The sequence below is a fragment of the Myodes glareolus genome, chromosome 18, assembly GCF_982192425.1.
Source record: "Myodes glareolus chromosome 18, mMyoGla1.1, whole genome shotgun sequence".
NCBI lineage: Eukaryota > Metazoa > Chordata > Mammalia > Rodentia > Cricetidae > Myodes > Myodes glareolus.
Genome location: NC_142043.1, coordinates 11,268,373 through 11,288,892, shown reverse-complemented (window position 1 = coordinate 11,288,892; position 20,520 = coordinate 11,268,373). Strand labels below are relative to the sequence as shown.

The 20,520-nt window shown below is 51.4% G+C and overlaps 2 protein-coding genes across 7 annotated transcripts in view; both read right to left on the bottom strand.

Annotated features, from left to right (window-relative positions):
* The window catches only part of Ptk7 (protein tyrosine kinase 7 (inactive)), a 63,645-nt gene extending 59,153 nt beyond the window's left edge, over positions 1–4,492 (bottom strand). Inside the window, exon 1 of the mRNA XM_048445306.3 lies at positions 4,299–4,492. Coding sequence (XP_048301263.3) covers positions 4,299–4,353 — 55 coding nt within the window. The 5' untranslated portion in view covers positions 4,354–4,492. The remainder of the gene's footprint in view (positions 1–4,298) is intronic.
* A 1,164-nt stretch (positions 4,493–5,656) lies between these two features.
* On the bottom strand, positions 5,657–20,487 carry Klc4 (kinesin light chain 4). 6 transcript variants are annotated; one of them, XM_048445314.3, is made up of 17 exons: positions 20,349–20,487; positions 19,361–19,437; positions 18,400–18,685; positions 16,616–16,846; positions 15,100–15,181; positions 14,349–14,568; positions 13,856–13,943; positions 11,066–11,167; positions 10,764–10,937; positions 10,331–10,430; positions 10,127–10,179; positions 9,893–9,963; positions 9,536–9,644; positions 7,400–7,540; positions 7,013–7,128; positions 6,811–6,874; positions 5,657–6,098 (listed from the first exon to the last, which is right to left on the bottom strand). In XM_048445314.3, exons 3-17 carry the CDS (start codon positions 18,655–18,657, stop codon positions 6,048–6,050), a joined length of 1,860 nt encoding a protein of 619 aa, XP_048301271.1. In that variant the 5' UTR covers positions 18,658–18,685; positions 19,361–19,437; positions 20,349–20,487; the 3' UTR covers positions 5,657–6,047. The 6 variants fall into 6 exon arrangements, with proteins under 6 accessions (XP_048301271.1, XP_048301270.1, XP_048301266.1 ...); XM_048445313.3 differs by lacking the exon at positions 20,349–20,487 and adding an exon at positions 19,826–20,152; XM_048445309.3 differs by lacking the exon at positions 20,349–20,487 and adding an exon at positions 19,886–20,152.
* Positions 20,488–20,520: the final 33 nt, after the last annotated feature.

Sequence of the window (20,520 nt, the reverse complement as noted above, 5' to 3'; positions counted from 1 at the left end):
GTAAAAAAAAAGACACAACGCCTTCAGGAAAAGCAGTAATTCTAAAAGAAGTTAAAACTCATATTATTTAATGTTATAAACCTCCCAGAGTTGGCATATATAAGTTTCTTAAGAAAATCAAATTCAAATTAAACCCAAAGTTCAGTAATCTTAAAATTTACAAACCAGGAGCAGGAGAGATGGCCCAGTGGGTAAAGACACTTGTGGCCAATCCACATGACCTGAGCGCTAATCCCTCAGGGTCACATGGTGGAAGGAGACGGCCAAATCCCAAAAATTGCCCTCTGACCTCCACAAATTCATCCACAAATACAATGAATAAACAAATAAGTAAACAAACGAACAGCAAAATAATAAATGCATGAATCATGGCAGTAAGTATTCAGAGAAACAAAATTACTTAATACGTGTTTTAAAATCTTCACATACTATACAAAGTTGGCCCCTCTTACACGGTTGCCACAGGAAAGCCCAGTTTTTGAAGTCCTATTATATAGGAAGAATGCCAACACATGACTCCTGAGATCTCATGGAAATGCACACAGCAGCTGAACACGCTCTCGCAGCCCCGTTCTCCTGGCACTTGAGGGGCTCAAGAAAGAAAATCGTGAGTCGGAATCAGCCTAGCCCACAAAAAGAAACCAGTTTATGATTCTGACTTATTCACTCGGGGATGCTGATGTCACCTGGCTTGGGGCTTTCTTCAGAGGAACAAAGCTGCAGGCTGTCTGGCCGCACAATCGCTGCATTAGTTTCTCCATCCATACCCTCTCGGGGCAGGGCAGCTCTGCACGGGAGGCGGCTGTCAAAGCCCAGAAACACCACATCAAAAATCAGAAAAGCCAACCAGGAACAGGGAAAGAGAGTCTGGCCCCTTGATTGCGCTGTGATGAACTGGACACACAGACCTTCCCCCCACCTGGCCATTCATTCCCCTTTCCTCCCCTTTTCTAATGGACCTGGGTAAGGACCCACCATAAATAAGATTCCGAGCTAAAGGAGTTCTACAAGGGGAAATCCAGCTGGGACGAAAATCTAGACGATACCTTAAGGATGAGAGAGCCTATGGGAGCTCAGTCAGTAGACTGCTTGCCTAGCATGCTGGGAGCCCTTGATTTCAACCCCAGTACTGAATAAAACTGGGCACAGTGGCACACCTGTAATTCAATAGGCAGGAGGGCATCCTTGGCTACACAGCAAGGCCAAGGCCAGTACGGGGTCCAGGAGACTCTGGGGATCTCGGAAGTTGCAGAGGCGGGCCACACAGAAGCGAGGTGGGCAGAGGCAAGCCACACACAAGAGTGCATGGCCTAGGGTGGAGAACACAGGATGTTTTAGGAGATGGCAAACAGGCCAGCTGCTGGTTGTTTATTGTTGAAGATAACTGTAAAGACGGAAATACAGGGGTGGTGGCGCACGCGCACACCTTCAATCCCAGCACTCACAAGGCAGAGGCTTGTTCCAGGGCACGGGAACAGGAGGAGTCCAGGACAGCCCGAGCTACACAGAGAAACCCTGTCTTGAAATCAAAATAAGAAAGAGTGAAGAGAAAAAGAAACGTGTCTAGATCACAGGAGCATCGTAGCCTAAGCTCTGCCATGAGTCACTGCTGCTCTGACACCCCCCATGCGCGCGCACACACACACACACACACACACACACACATGAGAGATGTGAAGGGTTAGCCTCGCCCTCCAACTGCTAAAGCCACCACTGACAGAAGCAAGTACCAGGTCTGAATTACAGGCTGCAGCATGTTGGGAATCCAGTCCTTAGAACAGCAGATCCCAGAAAGTGAGGATTCAGCTTCCAGAGATGCAAAAACCTGGCGATCCAAGGACCAGGACTGGAAAGAGGGGCAGGTACAAATTACATCCGGCCAAAGGTGGGTTAGCAGGTAGAGGTACCTGCCACCAAGCATGACAGACTGAGTGTCGTCCCTGTGACCCACATAGTGAGAGAACAGATTCCAGTCTTCTGACCCTCACAAGTATGCCGTGACATATGTAATCATGTGTGCACATATACACACAAATAAATGTAACAAATAATTTAACAACAACACAGAAAAGAATCCCGGGTTTGGCCAGGTGTGGACCTCCTATTCTCTCGTCTCACAATTGAGGAGGCTGAGGCTGGAGAATCATGAGTTTTAGTCCAGAGAGGGTTGCACAATGAGTCTAGGGCCAGTCTGAGAGCATATAAAAACACTCTGTCTTCAAAAATGGTGGCGGGGGGGGGGGGGGGATTCTAGGTTCCAAACCTTAAGCCTTCTCTTCCTCCACCGGGTATTTATCACACCAGGGATCTCAAGGTTTGGAAAGTAAGTCAGACATTTACAGCTTAATTACCCAAACTTCAAAATGGTTTAATCCAGAAATCTGACCAGGCTAGGTCCCTAGCCCCAGCCTTATTAACATCGAGGTCTGCCTACAACTTCAGTTAATGACACTGTTAAACGAGAAGGAAAAACGTACTGTGATCTATTAAAGAAAGCCTTGCCCCCTGAAGACATGCATCTGGGGTGGGCAGAGTCCCTGGACTTCCCCAGAACAGCAGGCGCCACAGCACATGGACAGGTTCCACACCAAGGCACGTTTGCTAGAACTGATTGAAGGCCCTCATTAAAATGTTTCTTTGCAGAGCACAAGATACTTCCAACTCCCTCCTGACCAACTTCCGGCTCACACACCCCCTCCCCAGGACACCCATCGCTGAAGTTCAGAGTCCTCAGAGAAGAAATTCAGCAACTGTGTTGCCAGGGCCCCATCTCCGTCAGACTTCATAAAGATGAACCAGAGGAGCAAAGCCAGCCACAGCCAGCAGAGCCACACACCAAAACCCACCAGGCAGCCCAGGAGGCCTGTGAGCTGGGGCCGCTTGCCCATATGGCTGCACCCTCATCCTGGCTGTGTTTAAAAGAAAAAAAAAAAACTTCCATACTTCCTCCGGGAGCAGATGTGGGACTTCACCATGAGCAGTAACTACCACACATATACAGAACACCAGCTAGGAATTCCCAGGACGGGTTCTTTCTGGATTCTGCTTACCTCTTTTTTTTTTTTTTAAATATATATAACTGGAGTGGGAGAGACTTGCATTCTCTGGCTCCGAAACCCTCAACAGCTGGTCAGGGAGATGTCAGCAGACAATTCCCTGCCCCTGTCCTCCAGGCTGGCACTCTTTAAAGGAATGGTTAGGTGATCACCTAAGACAGAATGGGCAGAATGTCCCCCCTAAAGAGGGCTGTTTGACCGAACACCACAGACGGGGTTGTTGTCTCCTAAGGTGAGGAGCCTTCATTGGGTCCTTGCTGACTGGGACCAGCAGAATGGGTTATTTGAGTAGCGTGGCGATTTCCGGTTAAATCACTTCCAACACCTTTAGTGGCGACTGACTCTCAGGTGTGATCAGCCAGGAACTAATAATCTGCAGGATGTGGTGCCCCTTGTTTGCCCTGGAGATGTGGGCCACACCCTCATCAAAGTACATAGGCCCTCCACTAAAAGCCAGAGTTGAGCTCTTTTTTTGCGTTTCTGCCCTTAGGAAGACAGATATTTCTTTCCTCCCAGAGCACCGACAGGATGGAAATCCAGGAAACAGCAGAGCAAAGCCCGTCCGCACCTTGGCAAGCCGGCCATGCCCGATTTTGGCAGAGGCCTTCAACACATTAGTCACTACTACAGCTTGGGACCCTACACTCCCGGGATACGACCCTGGCACCGAGTGGGCTCAAGGCTCGGGCCTAGTTTGAGGAGATGAGGCACCCCTCAATCTAACCTGCCCTCACGGGCAGGGCCATCTGGGGTTCCAGCTTTGCCCCGGAACTTTCAGGGAGGGAGCCAGGCGCGTCCGGCCGGTATAGGTAACAAAGCTCTGCGCCAGGCGCGCCCTAGGTCAGGTCGGTCGGGATCGGGACCCAGGCTGGTCTCCCTCACCTGGACTCCAAGGCCCGGGACATTCCCAGGGTGTCGGCACCCTCTCACGGGATGGGAGGGCGCTGTTCCCCAAAAAGGAGCTCCCCAGCAGAGCTCGGGAGCTGGCGACTCCGGACAACGCTCGAGCAAACTCTCGGATCGAGCGGGCGGACTGGCCGGGAGAACTCGCAGCAAACGCGTCCCCGCGCCCCAGGGCACCGCGCGCGCACGGGGGCGTCGCCAACCCCGGATCCCCAAACTCCCAGCGAGCCTCTCCACTGCCCCAATCGCCCAGCCCACCTCTCCAGGGCCCTTCCAGCTCCCGGGACTACCGCGCTTCTCAAAGCCTAGCTCTGTACCCCTGGTTCTCGGGAGACTCACCGGCCAGTAGCGGCAACAGCAGAGTGCTGAGCAGAGGTCGCGGGCGGGCTCCCATCGTGGCGGGCGGCAAGGGAGCTGCGAGATTCAAGGCGCACGGACGAGCGGGAGCGCGGACCGGAGCGCCGGGGCCGCTGCAGCAGCCGCAGCCCGAGCCCGAGGCGTCCCGAGCCGGAGCCGCGCGCGCCCCGTACCTCCGAGCCCTCGCGCGCCACCGCGGCCGCCAAACCACGCCCCCGACGCCCCCTCCCCTCCGCCCGCACGGCGCCCCGCCCCCTGACGCCCCCTCTCCTCGCCGTCGAGGGGAGGAGCTGGCCATTGAGGGAAGGATCAGGAGAGGGAAGGGGTACAGTGGCGGTCCCAGGGGAGTGCCAGAGACGTGGATGTTGTGCCCACCGCCTAGTTTGTCCACCGGGACGCAGGAGAACCAAAATGACTCTCTTTCTGTGGCCATCCTTAGGAAAATAGTCACTATGGACCTACGTGGAGGTCTAGACCAATAATATATGCCCAGTATTCTCCAAGTTGGTGGAGATAAGCTACCCAAAGAGCTGGGAGACAGACCAGCATGGTGTCACAGGCGTCCACAAAGAAGACAACGAGGGCATAACTGTGGTGCCCTGCGGAACAGATGTAGCTAGAGAGAGGGGGAGGGGCGTGATTGGAGTTAGATTTGGCGCTGGACGAATCTGAACCCAAGGTAGAAACACTGGACTCTGGGCGCCAGTGAAAGCTATTAGGCAGACATTCATCCCAAGTCCATCTCCAGGCAGTCTGGGCTGTGTCAGGGCATGGCCAAATCTCCAGCTGTGGGGAGGCCCAACACAGCCCTTGTTCCAGGCACCCTCCACCCCCAGCGCCACCACCCCCACATTCTTTCTTTGTTGTGAAAGCAGCAAGGGGTGTGGGAGGCGGGTCAGGAGAAGTCAAGCTTTAGAAGATGGGCCCCAGCTGCTGACAGGCCTCCAGGATATGCAAGAGGGGATGGGTAGTGCCTTGTCCCCCTTCTGGCTCTGGAGGGCCCCCCAGGCCCGCTTAGACATCCCTTCCCCCAAGCAGCTGGGAGGAGGGAAGGAAGCCACAGAGGGCCTCACAGGCAGGAGAAGTGGCGCCAGGACTCCAGGGTCCTGCCACATGGCCACCACATGTCCCTGACAACCCAGTCCACAGCACCTTCTCCTTGTAGGCCTCCTTTCCCATCCCCCAGATGCCTTCCTCCAGGCCCCACTAAAGAGGGTACAAACACGAGGAGGAAAACAGGAAAAAGCCAAGGATTCAACAATCCTGCTGTCCCATGTACCATTGCCCTCACCCTGTCAAGGGTCCTAACACATCCATGCTTCAATCAAGACTCGAGCAGCAAAAGGTTACCTGATTCTTTTATTAAAGAAACATCGTGAAATACATGGACCTGAAGTGAGGCAGCAGAGGGCAGGGGATGAAAGAGGCCAGCCCCAAACCCTCTGACAGAAAAACCAGCAGCAGACACACCCTGGAGGTGCATACCTGCCTTTCACCCACCTTGGAGCCTCAGTGAGCTACTCTAGAGGACTCCAAAGTAGAGAACTAGAGAACGTATCCTGAGTCCCTTCCAAAGGGGCATTCCTGAGGAGGGAGCCTAGGCTCTAGAGGCAGCGATCTTCCGTTTAAACTGCTCCTTCTTCACCTTCCCATTTGGGTTGGAGAAGGGACAGGAGCAATGGGGAATTGCTGTGAGGAGCTGAGGGGAGCATGGGGGTTGGGGTGTGAACGTCAGCTGCTTGAAGAAAGGTCCATCGTGCTGGCACTGAGGCCCCGGGAACCCTGAAACAGATAAGACCAGCCACCCCATGAGCACTGGGAGCTCCTGGGGCCTGCCTGTCCCACAGCTGTCCTAGGCCTCTCTGGACCTGGGCTGGACCGCCTCACCTCTACCCAAACTCTAGGACCTTGCTTAGCCACAGTCTGCTGAGGAACTACAAGGAAGACACTCAAGAGCACTGGCCTGTACTGTGAATGAGCCTATACAAGAGGCCACTGCGTTGAAAATAGCACTGCTGTTTTCTCAAAGAGATTTAATACCTTTTCTGTAGTTCTGTTTTAATTCCTTACTAAGACCTCAAGGTACCTGAAACTCTAAATCATTATAGAATTATTCGTAATTCCAAAGTACCAGTTTGGAGGGCATCAGTGGCTGGTACTCTCCTGATTAACTTGCTACTGTCTAGCCTGAAACTAACTTTCTCTCTCTCATTTGCTCTTTCTTTTTAGAGACAGGGCTTCTCTGTGTAGTAGCCCTGGCTAACCTGGAGCTCCCTCTGAGGCAGGGCTGGCCTTGAACTCAGGGAGATCCACCTGCCTCTGCTTCCTGAGTGCTGAGATTAAAGGCCTGTACCACCAGTAACCTCCAGAACCTCCAAAACCACACCATAGGCTGGGCTCCTGAAGGGCTCCCATCTCCCAGGCCAACTTCCTCACAGGTGACCCTTTCCCCTCCCTGCTGCCCTGGAGCTGCTTTCTGGAGCCCTTTGCTCACCTGGAGTGGGGCTGCACTGGGTTGATTCAGATAGTTCAGCGAGGCTGCCCGCTTCATGTTGCTGCTACAGGGAAGAATGAGAGAACTGAGGCCAGTCCATTGTCCCTCCATGTAGGGCACGTCTAAGACATTGCTCTAGCACCAAGGAAAGCTGCAGGCACGGGCTTGCGGCCTGCTTTGCCATCTTAAGCTTGTCACGTACCTGGACGGCCGAGGCTCAGTCCCTTGGAGCTTCCTCACCAGGAGTTCGCTGCTTCTACGAAGCACATCCCGGATCTTGCCCAGAGAGCCACTCCTCTGCAGGGCGCCACTGCCATCCTAGCAGAGATTGGCAGTAGGAGCAAATGGGGTTCCATGTAGCCTGGCTTCCAGGTCTACTCCTGTCGTCTATTCTGCACCTGCCCCCACCCGAGGCCCAGTGACTGAAAACAAGAGCCCAGTCCAAAGCAGATTCCCGGGATAGACCTAAAGGATGGGCTCACTGGTGGGGATAATACGATTAACACCCTGTACGAACTTGGAGAAAGAAGACTCAGAGCTTCTCAGTGCCCAGCAAGAAGGGAAAAGGCGGGGCAATGAGCAGACTTACCCCTGACCACTCGACAGCCACTGATGCATCTTCACCTCCCTCGAATTTCACACTGTCCCCAGGGCCCTCCTGGGAGGTCCTTCTACTATCACCTTCCCCAAGCAGCTCTGCTACCTTGGTCTGACTGATGGGGTCAGTACCCTGGAAGAGGGGGAGATGCTAGGAAGATGGCTCAGCCACAAAAGCACCAGCTGCTCTTCCAGGACACAGATTACGTTCCCAGTACCCACATGGCAGCTCACAATGCCAGTAACTCTAGAGCCAGGGATCCAGTGCCCTCTTCTGACCTCTGTGAGCACTGCATGCATTTGGCATGCAGACACACATGCAGGCAAAATACGCACACTCAACATAATAAAATCTTTAAAAGAAAAAAAATCAGAAGGAAAGAATTTTGTATTCCTTAAATCTCAGGATGGACTTTTGATCTTTTTTTCTATCAGGTACTGCAAGGACAGCATTTCCCTCCTTATGATGGCCCTGACACAAACACTGGGCAGGACATGCTTTGTGTGGCTGTAGTGCATCCTAACACAGACTTATGTATAGCTATGTCCCAGAGTGAATGGATGACTTACTAAGTCAGTTGAGATCTGCAACTGAGAAATCCTTAACCTCACCGGCCTGTGGAAGGGAAGAGCTGCCCTTCCACAGTTCCACCTAGTGAGGTGAGTCCAGTTTGCATTGTTCTGTTTTCTGTTGGGTGTATTTGAATGCATTGTTGTAGGGAGCAGCGACTGCCCTCCTGATTGCTCTTCACACTGTCTTCTTTGAGACAAATTCTCACTATACTTAGAGTTCACCAATTTGGCTGGGCTGGCTGGCCAGCAAAACCCAAGGATCCTCTTGTCTCTGCCTCCCCAACTTGATTGTCTTCCCACACTTACTCACCCCACTCGATTTCATCATTATTGTGCGTGATGGGAAAAAGACATACTCATTGCTACAACATGACTGTTTGGAGTAACATCCCTCCTTCCACTTCTACATGGACCCAGGGGTTGAACTCAGTTCTATGAGTACTCAGGACTATGTAGCAGCTCCTTTACCCACCAAGCCAGCTTACCAGCTCTGTTTTGTTTTTGAAACAAGGCTGAAACTCTGTAACTGAAGTTAGCCTAGAACTCATCATGTAGCCCAGGCTAGCCTCAAACTTGCAGTAAATTCTGCCTCGGCCTCCTGAATACCAGAATTACAGGCATAGGCTACCACACCAACTGTGAAAGGAATCTGAATCTGTGCCATGACAAGAATGACAAGTTTGGAGTGAAAACACTCTTAAAAACCACCACAGCTGGGGCTGGAGAGATGGTTCACAGGTTAGAGCACTGGTTACTCTTCCAGAGGTCCTGAGTTCAATTCCCAGCAACCACATAGTGGCTCAAAACCATCTATGATGAGATCTGGTATCCTCTCCGGTCTGCAGACATACATGCAGGCAGAACACTATATGTAACGATGATGATGATGATGATGATGATGATGATGATAAAGATTCTTTTAAAACCACTACAGTCACAAGACCACCTCACCCTCTCAGCACACACACGAGAAACCCCTCGTCCCCTGGCCCTTCCTTCTTGGTGCTCCCACTCTGGACCGTCATTTCTATTTGAGACAGCTCTCTCTCTCTCCCTCTCTCTCTCTCTCTTTCTCTCTCTCAGATTTATTTATTGGCTGGGTGTGGTAGTACAAGCCTTTAACCCCAGCACTCTGGAGGCAGAGGCAGGTGATCTCTGAGTTCGAGGCCAGCCTGGTCTACAGAGTGAGTTCCCAGAGAGAAACCCTGTCTGTCTCAAGGCGGAAAAAAAAAATTTATTCATCTTATGTGTAGGTTTGTCTGCCTGAGTAATGTATATGAATCACATGCATGCTGATACCCATGGAGGTCAGAAGATGGTACTGAATCCTGTGGAATTTGAGTAACAAGCAGTTGTGAGCTGCTTGATGTGGGTGCTAGGAACCGAATCTGGGTCCTGTGCAACAACAGCAAGTGCTGGCAATTACTGGGTTATCCATCCCTGATACAGGATCTTACTAAGTAACTATGGCTAGTCTCAAACTCCCTCCTGCTTCAGCCTCCCAAGTGCCAAGATTACAGAGAGGCATCACTGCCCTGTGTTGTGGGCTTCTGACCTGTTTCCGGGAACGCAGGGCACATTCCTCCAAGGTCTCAGCTGCCTCCAGCTTTCCTTGGCGCCTGTACAGAGCCCCTAGGTTTCTTAGAGTAGTGGTCACTGTGGGGCTGCAGGAAGATCGGAGAAGGCAGGGAGAGCGGTTCAGAGGTGGAGTGAGAATGTGGCCCAGTAGTAGAGCACTTGGCAAGCATACGCAGGCCCTGCAGAAACCCTAAGCACCACAAAAACGAGCGAACAGAAGAGGCCAGGGGAGGGGGCAGGGGAAAGGCTGAGAGACAGTCGAAGGGAAACAGGCTCTGGCATCAGGAGCCTGGACAGAGGAGCAGCAGAGACTACCGTCTCTCCAGCAGCTCACCTGCTTACTTTGCAGGCCTTGTACCACCCTCCATACTCCGCATAGGGTGTGCCACTCTCCCGGTGCCGTCTCTGGGGATGAAAGTACAGAGATGCTGGGAAAAGGTGAGCACAGGGCTAAGATGCAGACTGGGTTGGGAAAGGCTCTATACACTGAGGGCTGGGGCAAGAAGGGAGTTGCTAAACTAAAAGGACCAAGACAGAGGTGGTGGTACGGGCTGGGTCCCCTACTCACTTTGCTCATTTCCTCCCTCTCCTCAGCATGCATCCAGATAGGCTTGTGGTCATCTGCGGATGATATACTGAGTGAGGAGGTAAGATAACAGATCTGGGCACTATGTGGGGAGCCAGAATCCACAGGCCAATGGAGCTACACTGATGGGGTCTAGCTGTCCCTATCAATCTATGTGTGGTCCCCTTCCCAGACCTTACCACTCACCATCCACAGATCCAAACTCCTGCACATGGGCACGGGTCAGGATCTCTTTGTACAGAGTCTCAGCCTCCGAGTACTTGCCCTGCTTTAGGTAACAGGATGCCTAGAGACAGAACAGAAACATAGGAGCAAGAGGTGGAAGGAAGCAGGTCTCAGCCAGACTCAGGGAGTTCTACTTCTTGGTATCTGTCCCTGAGACCCTCCTCATTCAACCTGCTATAGCTGAGGGTTGAAGTTATTCCCACCCAACTCCCAGTATGACTGGGAACCTCTGGCCATAGAATGAAGCAGACCATTTGTCTTGAAAGACAGCCCTGGAGATAGGCATGAAGTTGGCAAAGGCATTGCCCCATTCTGATGTTTTCTGAGTCCAGAACCCACATGGGAGTCCTTTTCCTCCCCCCTCTGTCCATCCACCTGTCTCTTCCTTCCTTACCAGGTTGTTCTTGGTCCGAGCTACATTAGGGTTGTCCGGCCCTAGCTGGTTCTCATAGATAGCTAGCGCCCTCTGGTAATAGCGTTCCACTGCCTCGTACTTGCCCTGGTTTTGACACAGGAGGGCCAAGTTGTTCAGCTGCTTTGCCACATCTGGGTGGTCAGTGCCCAAGACCTGAGAACGAGCAAAAGAACAGACAAGCTACTATGATTAGGTGTGCGCGTGCACACGAGGAGTAGAAGGAAAAGAAGGAAGAAGGAAAGTCAGCAGAGGACGGGGAGGATGAGGATGAGTGTGGGCACCTTTTCTCGGATCTCCAGTGCCCGCTGGCACAATGGCTCTGCCTCCTTGTATTTACCCCTTTTGCCATACAGCACAGCCAGATTGTTGAGTGTGGCAGCCACCTGCAAAGGAAGGCAAGCCCCATCACACACCAGTGTTGCAAATGAATCTCCAGTTTTCTCCTTGCACAGCAGAGTCCAAGGCAACAAGAGATACAGACTCCATATTGGTGAGATTGCTCAGCAAGGAAAATGCTTGCTGCCAAGCCTGCAGACCTAAATTCACAAGGGAGGGAAGGAGGGAACCAACTCCAAGAAGTTGGTTGTCCTCTGACCTCCAGACTGTGCTCACACTCTCTAAAAAGAACACAGTCTACTACCAGAGCCAGAGGTGAGAAAGGGGAAAACTACAGAATGGCTGGAACTCTATGAGGGTGAGGGTATCGCCCTCTAGAGGAATTTCTAAAAATTTCTGAAGGTGGTTTCTGGCTGCATTTAAGTGCTATTCACAAAGGGAGGCAGGAAAGCTGTGGACAGTGTGTGTGTGAGTGTGTGTGTACACAGAAGCACTGGTATCACTGGGAAGGAGGTCAAGATCCCAGTGCTGCCGAGATGCAGCACCCCTGCCTAGCTAATGTGACATCACAGGGAACTGCTCTCACAAGATCACCTCATTTCCAAAGACGTTATTGCTCATTTTCTCAACTATGACAACCCACCAAATGCTTGGCATTCTGTCCCTACTCAAGGCTGTTACTAGAACTTTCTCCTTTTAAAAAAAGCTCTGAATGAGTAGCTGGAGAGCACTGCCTGCTATTCCAGAGGTCCTGAGTTCAATTCCCAACAAGTACATGGTGGCTCATAAACATCTGGTGCCCTCTTCTGGCCTGCAGGTATACATGCAGCCAGAATAAATCTAAATAAAAAAATAAATAAACAAACCTCTTAATGAAGTGAAGACTAGAGGCAGAGGTGGCAGATGCTAATTGCTGTGAGCCACCTGATGTGGGTGCTGGGAACTAAACTCCAGCCCTCTGCAAGAGCAGTATACTCTCTTAAGTGCTGAGCCATCCCTCCAGCCCCCAACTCTTTTTTTACAGAAAAAAGAAAAAAAGAAAAAAAGAAAAATTTCTAGTTTTTTTTTCAGACAGGGTTTTTCTATGTTGCTCTGGAACTCACTCTATAGACCAGGTTGGCCTCGAACTCATAGAGATCTCAGAGATCTGCCTGCCTATGCCTCCCAAGTGCTGGGATTAAAGGCATGAACCACCGTGCCTAGCGAGCTTTCAATTTTTGTCTTAGCATTTCTATAATAAATCCAATGTTAGGGGGCTGGAGAGATGGCTCAGAGGTTAAGAGCACTGGCTGCTCTTCCAGAGGTCCTGAGTTCAATTCCCAGCAACCACATGGTGGCTCATAGCCATCTGTAATGAGATCTGGTGCCCTCTTCTGGCCTGCAGGCATACATGGAGGCAGAATGTTGTATACATAATAAATAAATAAATCTTAAAAAAAAAAAACACAAAAAAACACTGACCCCATCACCACCCTGAAACACCAGGTCCAATATTTTTTAAAATAAATAAATAAATAAATAAATAAATAAATAAATCCAATGTTAGATTATTTTGTTTTATCTTCTAGCATAGTCGTACTCAGCTATTTATTTTACATCATATTATATGTATTATGTGATTAAAAATTACGTTTTGTCTCTTTTGCTGTTGTTTATTTTTTCCAGATAGGGTTTCTCTGTGTAGCTCTGGAAACTGTCCTGGAACTCGCTCTGTAGACCAGGCTGGCCTCGAACTCACAGAGATATTTGCCTCCCACTCACAGAGATCTTTGCCTCCCAAGTACTGGGAATAAAGCATGCACCACACCGCCCGGCCCTTCTGTCTTTTATATTCACTGGAGTTACATTTTAGTCCTGTTACCTTTTGGGGGAAATCTTATGTATGGGTAGGATATATTAGTTATAAGTTAAATTTCAAGAAAAGACATTGTCATAAAAAGAACATCACCAGGTGGTGCACACCTTTAATCCCAGCACTCGGGAGGCAGAGGCAGGTGGATCTCTAAGTTCGAGGCCACCCTGGTCTACAAGAGCTAGTTCCAGAACAGGCTCTAAAAGCTACAGAGAAACTCTGTCTAAAAATAAAAAATAATAAAAAAAAAAGAGCATCACAGGTCTAGGGATACTGACTCACTGAGTCAAAGTTCAATGGTAGACTGCTTCTCTAACATCAGCAAGGCCCTGGGTTCAACCCTTAGTTCCTAAGAAAACATGGGGCAAAGGGAACAAGAGGGAATAAGAAGGATAAATGTGGTCAAAATAATTTATATATGCGCATGAACTGACTAACTGGGGGCTGGAGCGACGGCTCGGGGGGCTAAGTGTAAGCTGCTCTTCCAAAGGACCTATATTATATTCCTAGCACCCATATGGAGGATCTGATGCCCTCTTTGGCCTCATAGGCGCTGTGATTGTGCACATAGTGCACAAACATATATGCAAGCAAGCTACCCATACACATAAAATTAAAATAGAAGAAAAAGGTTTGTTTTTTTTAAGAAAATGTCATAATTAAACCTGTTATTTATACAATTACTATACACTACTATAAAATTAAGCAACGCAAAAGGAGTCACTGGGTCTCAGAAAACTGAGAAACACTGAGATGGCTGGACAGAGCCTGGAAGCGCTCAAGCCTCCTTATAGCAGCTGCAGTGAGCGGACCCAGGGGAGCACACAGAGGACTAAGAGGCCCAGACAATGGAGATGGGAGTGAGTGGGCCAGGAATACTGACGGCTGGGTGGTCCCGGCCCAGGGTGCTCTCCCGGATACTGAGGGCATCGTTCAGCAGATGGGCAGCCTCCTTGTACTTATTCTGGTCCCTGGAAAGCAGCACAAATGATGAGTGTTAGCATGCACTCTGTCCCCGTGCCGTCTCCTTCCCTCCCTCTGTCCTTTGAGAGGAGATTAGGGACTCCCCTGAAATCAGGGAACGTGATGGGACAGGAATAAGCTTGATAACACACACCAGGCTGCAGAACACTGCTGTCCCAAGAGAAAGCCAACAACCTGAATAAGACACACACACACACACACACACACACACACACACACACACACTCACTCTCTTCAGAGAGACCAGAGGAACAAAGAGCCTGAGAGATTAATAGTCTCTGAGGTCAAGGGTTCGGGACTGGAGAAAGTGAGGGTTCTACAATGGGGGACACAGCCTTGCAAGGTGTCTCTGGCAGGCCCAGCAGAGAGGAGGGGAGGAGAGGAGTGCTCACCGGTACACCAGAGCCAGGATGTTGAGCATAGTAGCCACATCAGGGTGACCTCGGCCGGAGGTGCGCTCCAGGTCCTCTAGTGCCTGCTTGCAGAGGGGCACAGCCACCTCATAGCGTCCTTGAGCTGCATACTGGATGACCAGGTTGTGCAGGGTCCGCAGCCTTGCTGGGATCTCATATCCGGCCTGCTGGGCTGCTGTAGCACCCTGGCCACGGGACACTAACCCACCGCAAAAAAGACAGGGCAATTCCTCAGAGGACTCCTCCTTTACCACACGCCTTCCCCTCTGCCTGCCCTGTGTCTCTCTCCCAAAGGAGACCTGCCACCACTGCTGTCCTTTTGCCCACACCCTTGCTTGCACCTGTGTCCATCACAATCCTATTTATTTTCTCAGTAAGTCACTCACCTAACAGTTACTCAATAAGCCTATGCTAGGGATGCCCAACAAAGCAAAAGTAGGAAAGGCTGGGGGAATCCATGTGGCTCCAGCCTAGGGTTATCCTCCACTAGACTGTGAACTTACTGGTGAAACCAGCATCTTTTTTGTCTTGGAATTGCTATTGCCTGGCACATTAAATGCTGATGGACATGGGGGAGGAGGGGAACTCATGTCCTAGCCTGGGACCCACCCAGTCCCTAGAGGAAGTGAAGACTGTGTCTGTGGATGTGAAGACCCTAGTCAGAGTGGGCCACACCTTGAAGCAGCTTCTGGCTGCCCTTGCCACCCTGCAGCCCCACAGGCAGACTCACAGTCATTGCTGGAGTCTTCCTCCTCCTCGTTGGGGAAGAGGTCATCCAGGGAATCCTTGGTGGCATCTCCTTCCTTCTCCTCCTGGAAGATAAGGGACAGCATGCCAGCCACAGTGGCCTCGTCAGAGGTCTACTTTTTGTTGTTGCTGTTGTTTTGTTTTTTGAGACGGGTTTCTCTGCAGCTTTGTACCCTGTCCTGGAACTAACTCTGTAGACCAGGCTGGCCTTGAACTCACAAAGATCCGTCTGCCTCTGCCTCCTGAGTGCTGGGATTAAAGACATGCACCACCACCGCCTGGCTTGGGGGTTCTTCTAAGCCACAAAATCAACAACAAGGGGGGCCAAAAAGACTCTGTTTCAACCTCTGCCCTGGGAAAGAAAAATGGCTGACCGAGCCATACACGGCCTCTGCCCCTGAGAAAGACCAGTGGCTGACCCAGCCACGCACAGGTCTCTTAGATGTAAAAGTCAGAGACATCCTAGACAAAATCTCATGACTCTGCTTTTCATCCAGAAAGTTCTCTCCCTAGCACCCTTATTCTCAGCCTCCCTCCCTCCAACACGCACCTCTGGTGATTATAGCCCTGTGCCAATCCCTCTGCGTTTACACTGATTATATGTCTCTCCTGAGGGGGAGTATGTCTGCTCTTACTGACACGTACCCAAAGTCTAGCTCAGCCTGGGCTCCCCATTTCCCTTTGCACAGTGTGGGCTTAGGGCCCAGCCCTTACTATCTAACACATTTCCGAAATGAAACATTGCTTTTCTCCATCAGGGATGATGACCTTACACAGAACCTTCAAACCTTCCTATCAGGCTCGTCGGTGTGTCCCAGGCAAATTAGCTCTTCACTGGCCCTGGACCGAACAGCACTCTGGCCTTGGAGAAGGCTCCTCTTTCTCCACACGATCCGTCAAAATCCAGCACAACTCCTAACTCACTGACGTGAACCTGCCCTCCTATCTGAACCCTTCTGACCCTCTCAGCCCTCAGGGACCTATCTCTGTGGAAGTCCCTCTGTGCTGACTAGGCCACATCCAGGCTGTGCACTCGCTGCTTTGTCCAGTCACACCCATGTCCTCGTGAACGAGCCCAGCACTGTACAAACGCTAGAAGCCTGAGAAGCCAGGTGCCTTTCCACAGCACTCCTCTGTACCCATAAACACCTGCTCAGGGAGGGCTGACCCACACATGGTTCAGGAGTCCCCTGCTAAAGTGGGCTATGCCTCCCCTGACCACAGATCCCGGGCTTGAGTCGTCTGGCTATTTATCTCACTCCACACCCTGTTAACTGGTGAACAAGAACTCCCACCCCACTCTCTAGGGGAGTACATATTGAATTAAAGTTGACTGAAAAAGTCGGGATCGTTTCCCCCTGCTGTCATCTGGACCTACTATCAAGGCTGAAAATAAAATTCCTTTGAGTGGGAACACGCTAGCCATTGGTGATCCCTGTGGGATGGCGGGGCAGCCGCCCTGCCTGTGGTGCCAGCCAACTCTGGCTGTGTGTGCTCACCATGCTGTGCCCGTCCTCATCGTACTGGCGCAGCTGCCTCAGGAACTCCAGGTGCTTCTTTTCCTCCTCGAGCTGAGCCACAGCCTGTTCACTGTACTGCAGCCGCTGCTGAGTGCCGGCCAGCTCGTCCCGGAGCCACTGGTTCTCCTGGCACAGCCGCCGGACTTGAGCCCGCAGCTTCTGCTTCTCCGACTCCACCATGCTCAGGTGGCTGGCCAGAGCCAGCATCACCTAGATGGAAACATCACATGAGCCACAGCCTCTTGGAGAAGAGCACCCAGGGGACAGTGGCCTTCTCAGAGATGGCCCATCCAGGAGGGGCATCAAGGAAGCAACAAGCAGGAGTGAGTGGCAACAGTTCTACCACCAAAAGATACTCAAAGGGGCGGGAGCTGTGGTTCTCAACCTTCTTTTTTTTTTATATATATATATATATATATATATTTATTATGAATACAATATTCTGTCTGTGTGTATGCCTGCAGGCCAGAAGAGGGCACCAGTCCCCATTACAGATGGTTGTGAGCCACCATGTGGTTGCTGGGAATTGAACTCAGGACCTTTGGAAGAGCAGGCAATGCTCTTAACCTCTGAGCCATCTCTCCAGCCCCGGTTCTCAACCTTCTTAAGGTGACCCTTTAATACAGTTCCCCGTGCTGTGGTGACACCACTCACAAAATTATTTCGTTGCTACTTCGTAACTGTAATTTTGCTACTGTTACGAATCAGAATGTAAATATCTGATATGCAGCTAATCTGATACTGAAAGGGTTGTTTGATCCCATAAAGGATTGCGATCCACAGGTTGAGAATCACTGGTCTGGAAAGGTGGCTCAGCGATTAAGAGCCAGCTCTGGTTGTTCTTCCAGAGGGCCAGAACAACATGGTAGCTCACAACCACCTCTCCAGCCCCAGGGGATCCAATGGCCTCCTCTGGCCAACTGTGAGCACCAGGCACATACATAATCTATATACACGTAGACAAAAGACCTGTATTCATAAAAATAAATGAATTAAATTTAAAAAGATACTCTGAACCCCATTTCCACCACCTCCATTGTTTTCATCAGATGCTAAACCACAGTTCTCACCGAGGGAAAAACCTCTCACTGGATCTCCAGCTTCTGCCCTTATTCCCTTGTCTACTCTCAAGTCAGAAGGAAGAGGCACTCAGGTTGAATCCCATTACTTAGAACATAACTCCCATCTCTCTCGACGGAAACACAAAGAGCCTAGGACAGCTCGCAGAGTCTGCTCCCACCTCCAAGGGCAGCCCTCTCCTCCTTCGCTTTCTGTGCTGTCTCCCTTCACTCTGGAGAAAGTCACATCAGCACCAGACTCAGAGGAAGGCCTTTGACTTATCCTCCCTGCTTGGACCCATTTCTTCCACGGCCCGCTCCCTCACCCTCAGATCTCTGTTCAGACGTCACCTTCTGAGAAGGCCTTTTATGACAACACCACATAAAACCGCATCACCTCTCTCTACTTATTTCCTTTATTTTTATCTTTCTGTCCTTAGCAATCACTACAGTTAATCATCCACCTCTTCACCTGTGTCCTGGCTGTCTCTCCCAGCTATAACATCAGCTCCAAGATGGCAAAGAATTCTACTGCTGTGTTCTGTGAGGTGTCACTGGCATTCAGAAGAGTTGGCACACAGTAGTCACTTAATAAACATTTAATGACTGAACAAACCTAAGTTTCTATGACAAGGTGACCCCCAACCTGCATCAGGCGAGTGAGCCGAAGGCCACTGGAACCGTTGGCCTCTCTGTGACTCTCACCTGGGCCTCACTCAGTCCCAGTTCGATGTTCTCCATAGAGCGCCGCAGCTGCCGGGCCTTCTCGTGCACCAGCCCTTCCTCATGGCCTCCCTGCTGGAGACACTCAATGGTGTGGGACAGGCTCTGCAGCACAGCCTGGTGCTCACTGCGTAGGGCCTCCAGCCCTTGGCTCACCAACCTGGTACTGCCCAGGATCTCCTCTTGGCTAAGCCGGTGTCCTGCAGGCTCATCCCGCTGCCCCAACACCAGGCCTGACATCCTGGCAGGGGCGGGGGTCTTGCCTGGGCTAGGGAGAAACCACAGAGTTCAGCTGATAAAGATGAAAGACACATGGTTAGAGAGTGTCAGGGATCCAAGCGAAGGGGAAAGAGCATGGGAGAGCCTGTGGCCGAGCTGATGAAAGAAACCGAGGAAAGGGGGTGGACGCTCTAGCAGTAGACATAAAACTACGGTGAGCGGGGAGTTAATGACTAAAGGTCCGTAGAACGAACAGGTGTGCTACAAGCTAGAGATTTTACAACTCTGCAAATGAGAGAGCATGGGCTGGGAAAGGGGAGCGGGGGTCTACAGCATTCCAAGGATCACAGAAGGCATGCGGGAAAACTGCTAAAGGAGCAGGCTTAGAGACAACAAAATCTCAGCCGGACACTGGTGGGCATGCCTTCAACCCCAGCACTCACAAGACAGAGGCAGGAGGATCTCTCTGTGAGTTCCAGGCCAGCCAGAGGCACACAGAGAAACCCTGTCTTAAAACAAAAACAAAACCAAAACCAAAAGGAGAGCAAACTCTGTGCAGAAAATAGTGCCCCAATACAGGGGAAGGATCCAAGGTTATGGGAAAGGTGGGGGAGGAAAGAGAGTCCTCACTACGGGGATCTGGAAGGCTGAAGGTCTTCAGGCTGCGTCAGCAAAGGACTTAAGTCCAGCATCTCCCAACCTGGTTAGTTCCTTTCCAACTAACCTTCAGGCCTCACTTGCCACCCGAGGATTCAGCCTTGTCTTCCTACTTCCTCAAACTCATCTCTGAAGTCTTCTTACCTGTGTACAGAGCAGAGCCCTTGGCTTCAAGCGGCTCCCAGGCCTGAGCCCGGAAGAAACTCGAAACTGCAGCTAAAGATTTAGAAAGCTCGGCACTGCCCAAAGTCCACAAGTCCGGCAGTCCCACCCCCTTCTCTCTCGCCACTTCACAGCCACCCAGAGGACCTGGCACAGAGCCCCACCCAGGACAAACACCCTCCCTCCTTCTGCCTACAGGTTCTTCAGAGACTAGTGCTAATGTCCTGTCTTCCTGAACTCAGTCTGCTCCTTCCAGGTCCGAGGAGTTCTTTCTCCCAATAAGGGAATGAAAGACTGATTTAATCTGAGACCTGCGGCCAGGGGTGTGTCTGTGAAGGGCTGAGCAGGGAGACCTGGGTACGAGTCCCACCTGGATTTCTGCAATCGCCTCCCTTCATGGCTTTGTCTGTCATGATCACCTAACCGGTACCTTAGGATGCCTCTCAAGTGCCTGCTGGTTCAGGAAAGCATAGCAGATCTGATGAGCACTGTGTGGTCACAGGGAAAGGTGCTGAACGCTGGCTACCCTGGCCCGGGCTGCAGTTCAGGGCTGCCTAAGCTTGCTAACTTGCGCTGGGGCCCCGGGTTGGAACAGAGACAGGCAGAGGCTGGGGGAGGAAGGTACGGGTGAGCGCAGAGTCGCTGCCCCAGACCCAACAGCGGACAAGCTCGAGGTCACAGAGTCAGGCGGTCCCGCCGGGGGCGGGGCAGGCTGTCCGGCTGTCTGTCTGGACGCCGAGGGGCGGGGAAGAATCGCGGAGGGCGGAGTTTTTGAGTCAGTCTGGAGTTTTGTCAGGTTGGTCGGAAGGGGTTTATTTATTTGTCCCTGGGTGCGGAAATAAGAGTTGGTAGAATCTTAACCCTCAGCCCCAGGGGTACTCCCGAAGACTCACCTGCAGTCTGTGGGTCCGGCTGCCTCCTTGGCGGCTACTGTCCCTTTAAATTCATCATGGCTGCCGCTCGAGGCAATTGTTTTGACGGCTCTGAGGGGCGGGCCTGGCATCCAGTCACGCGACCTCAGCGGACGCCGATAATTGGCTGAGAACCCGATCGTCAAGGGAGGAG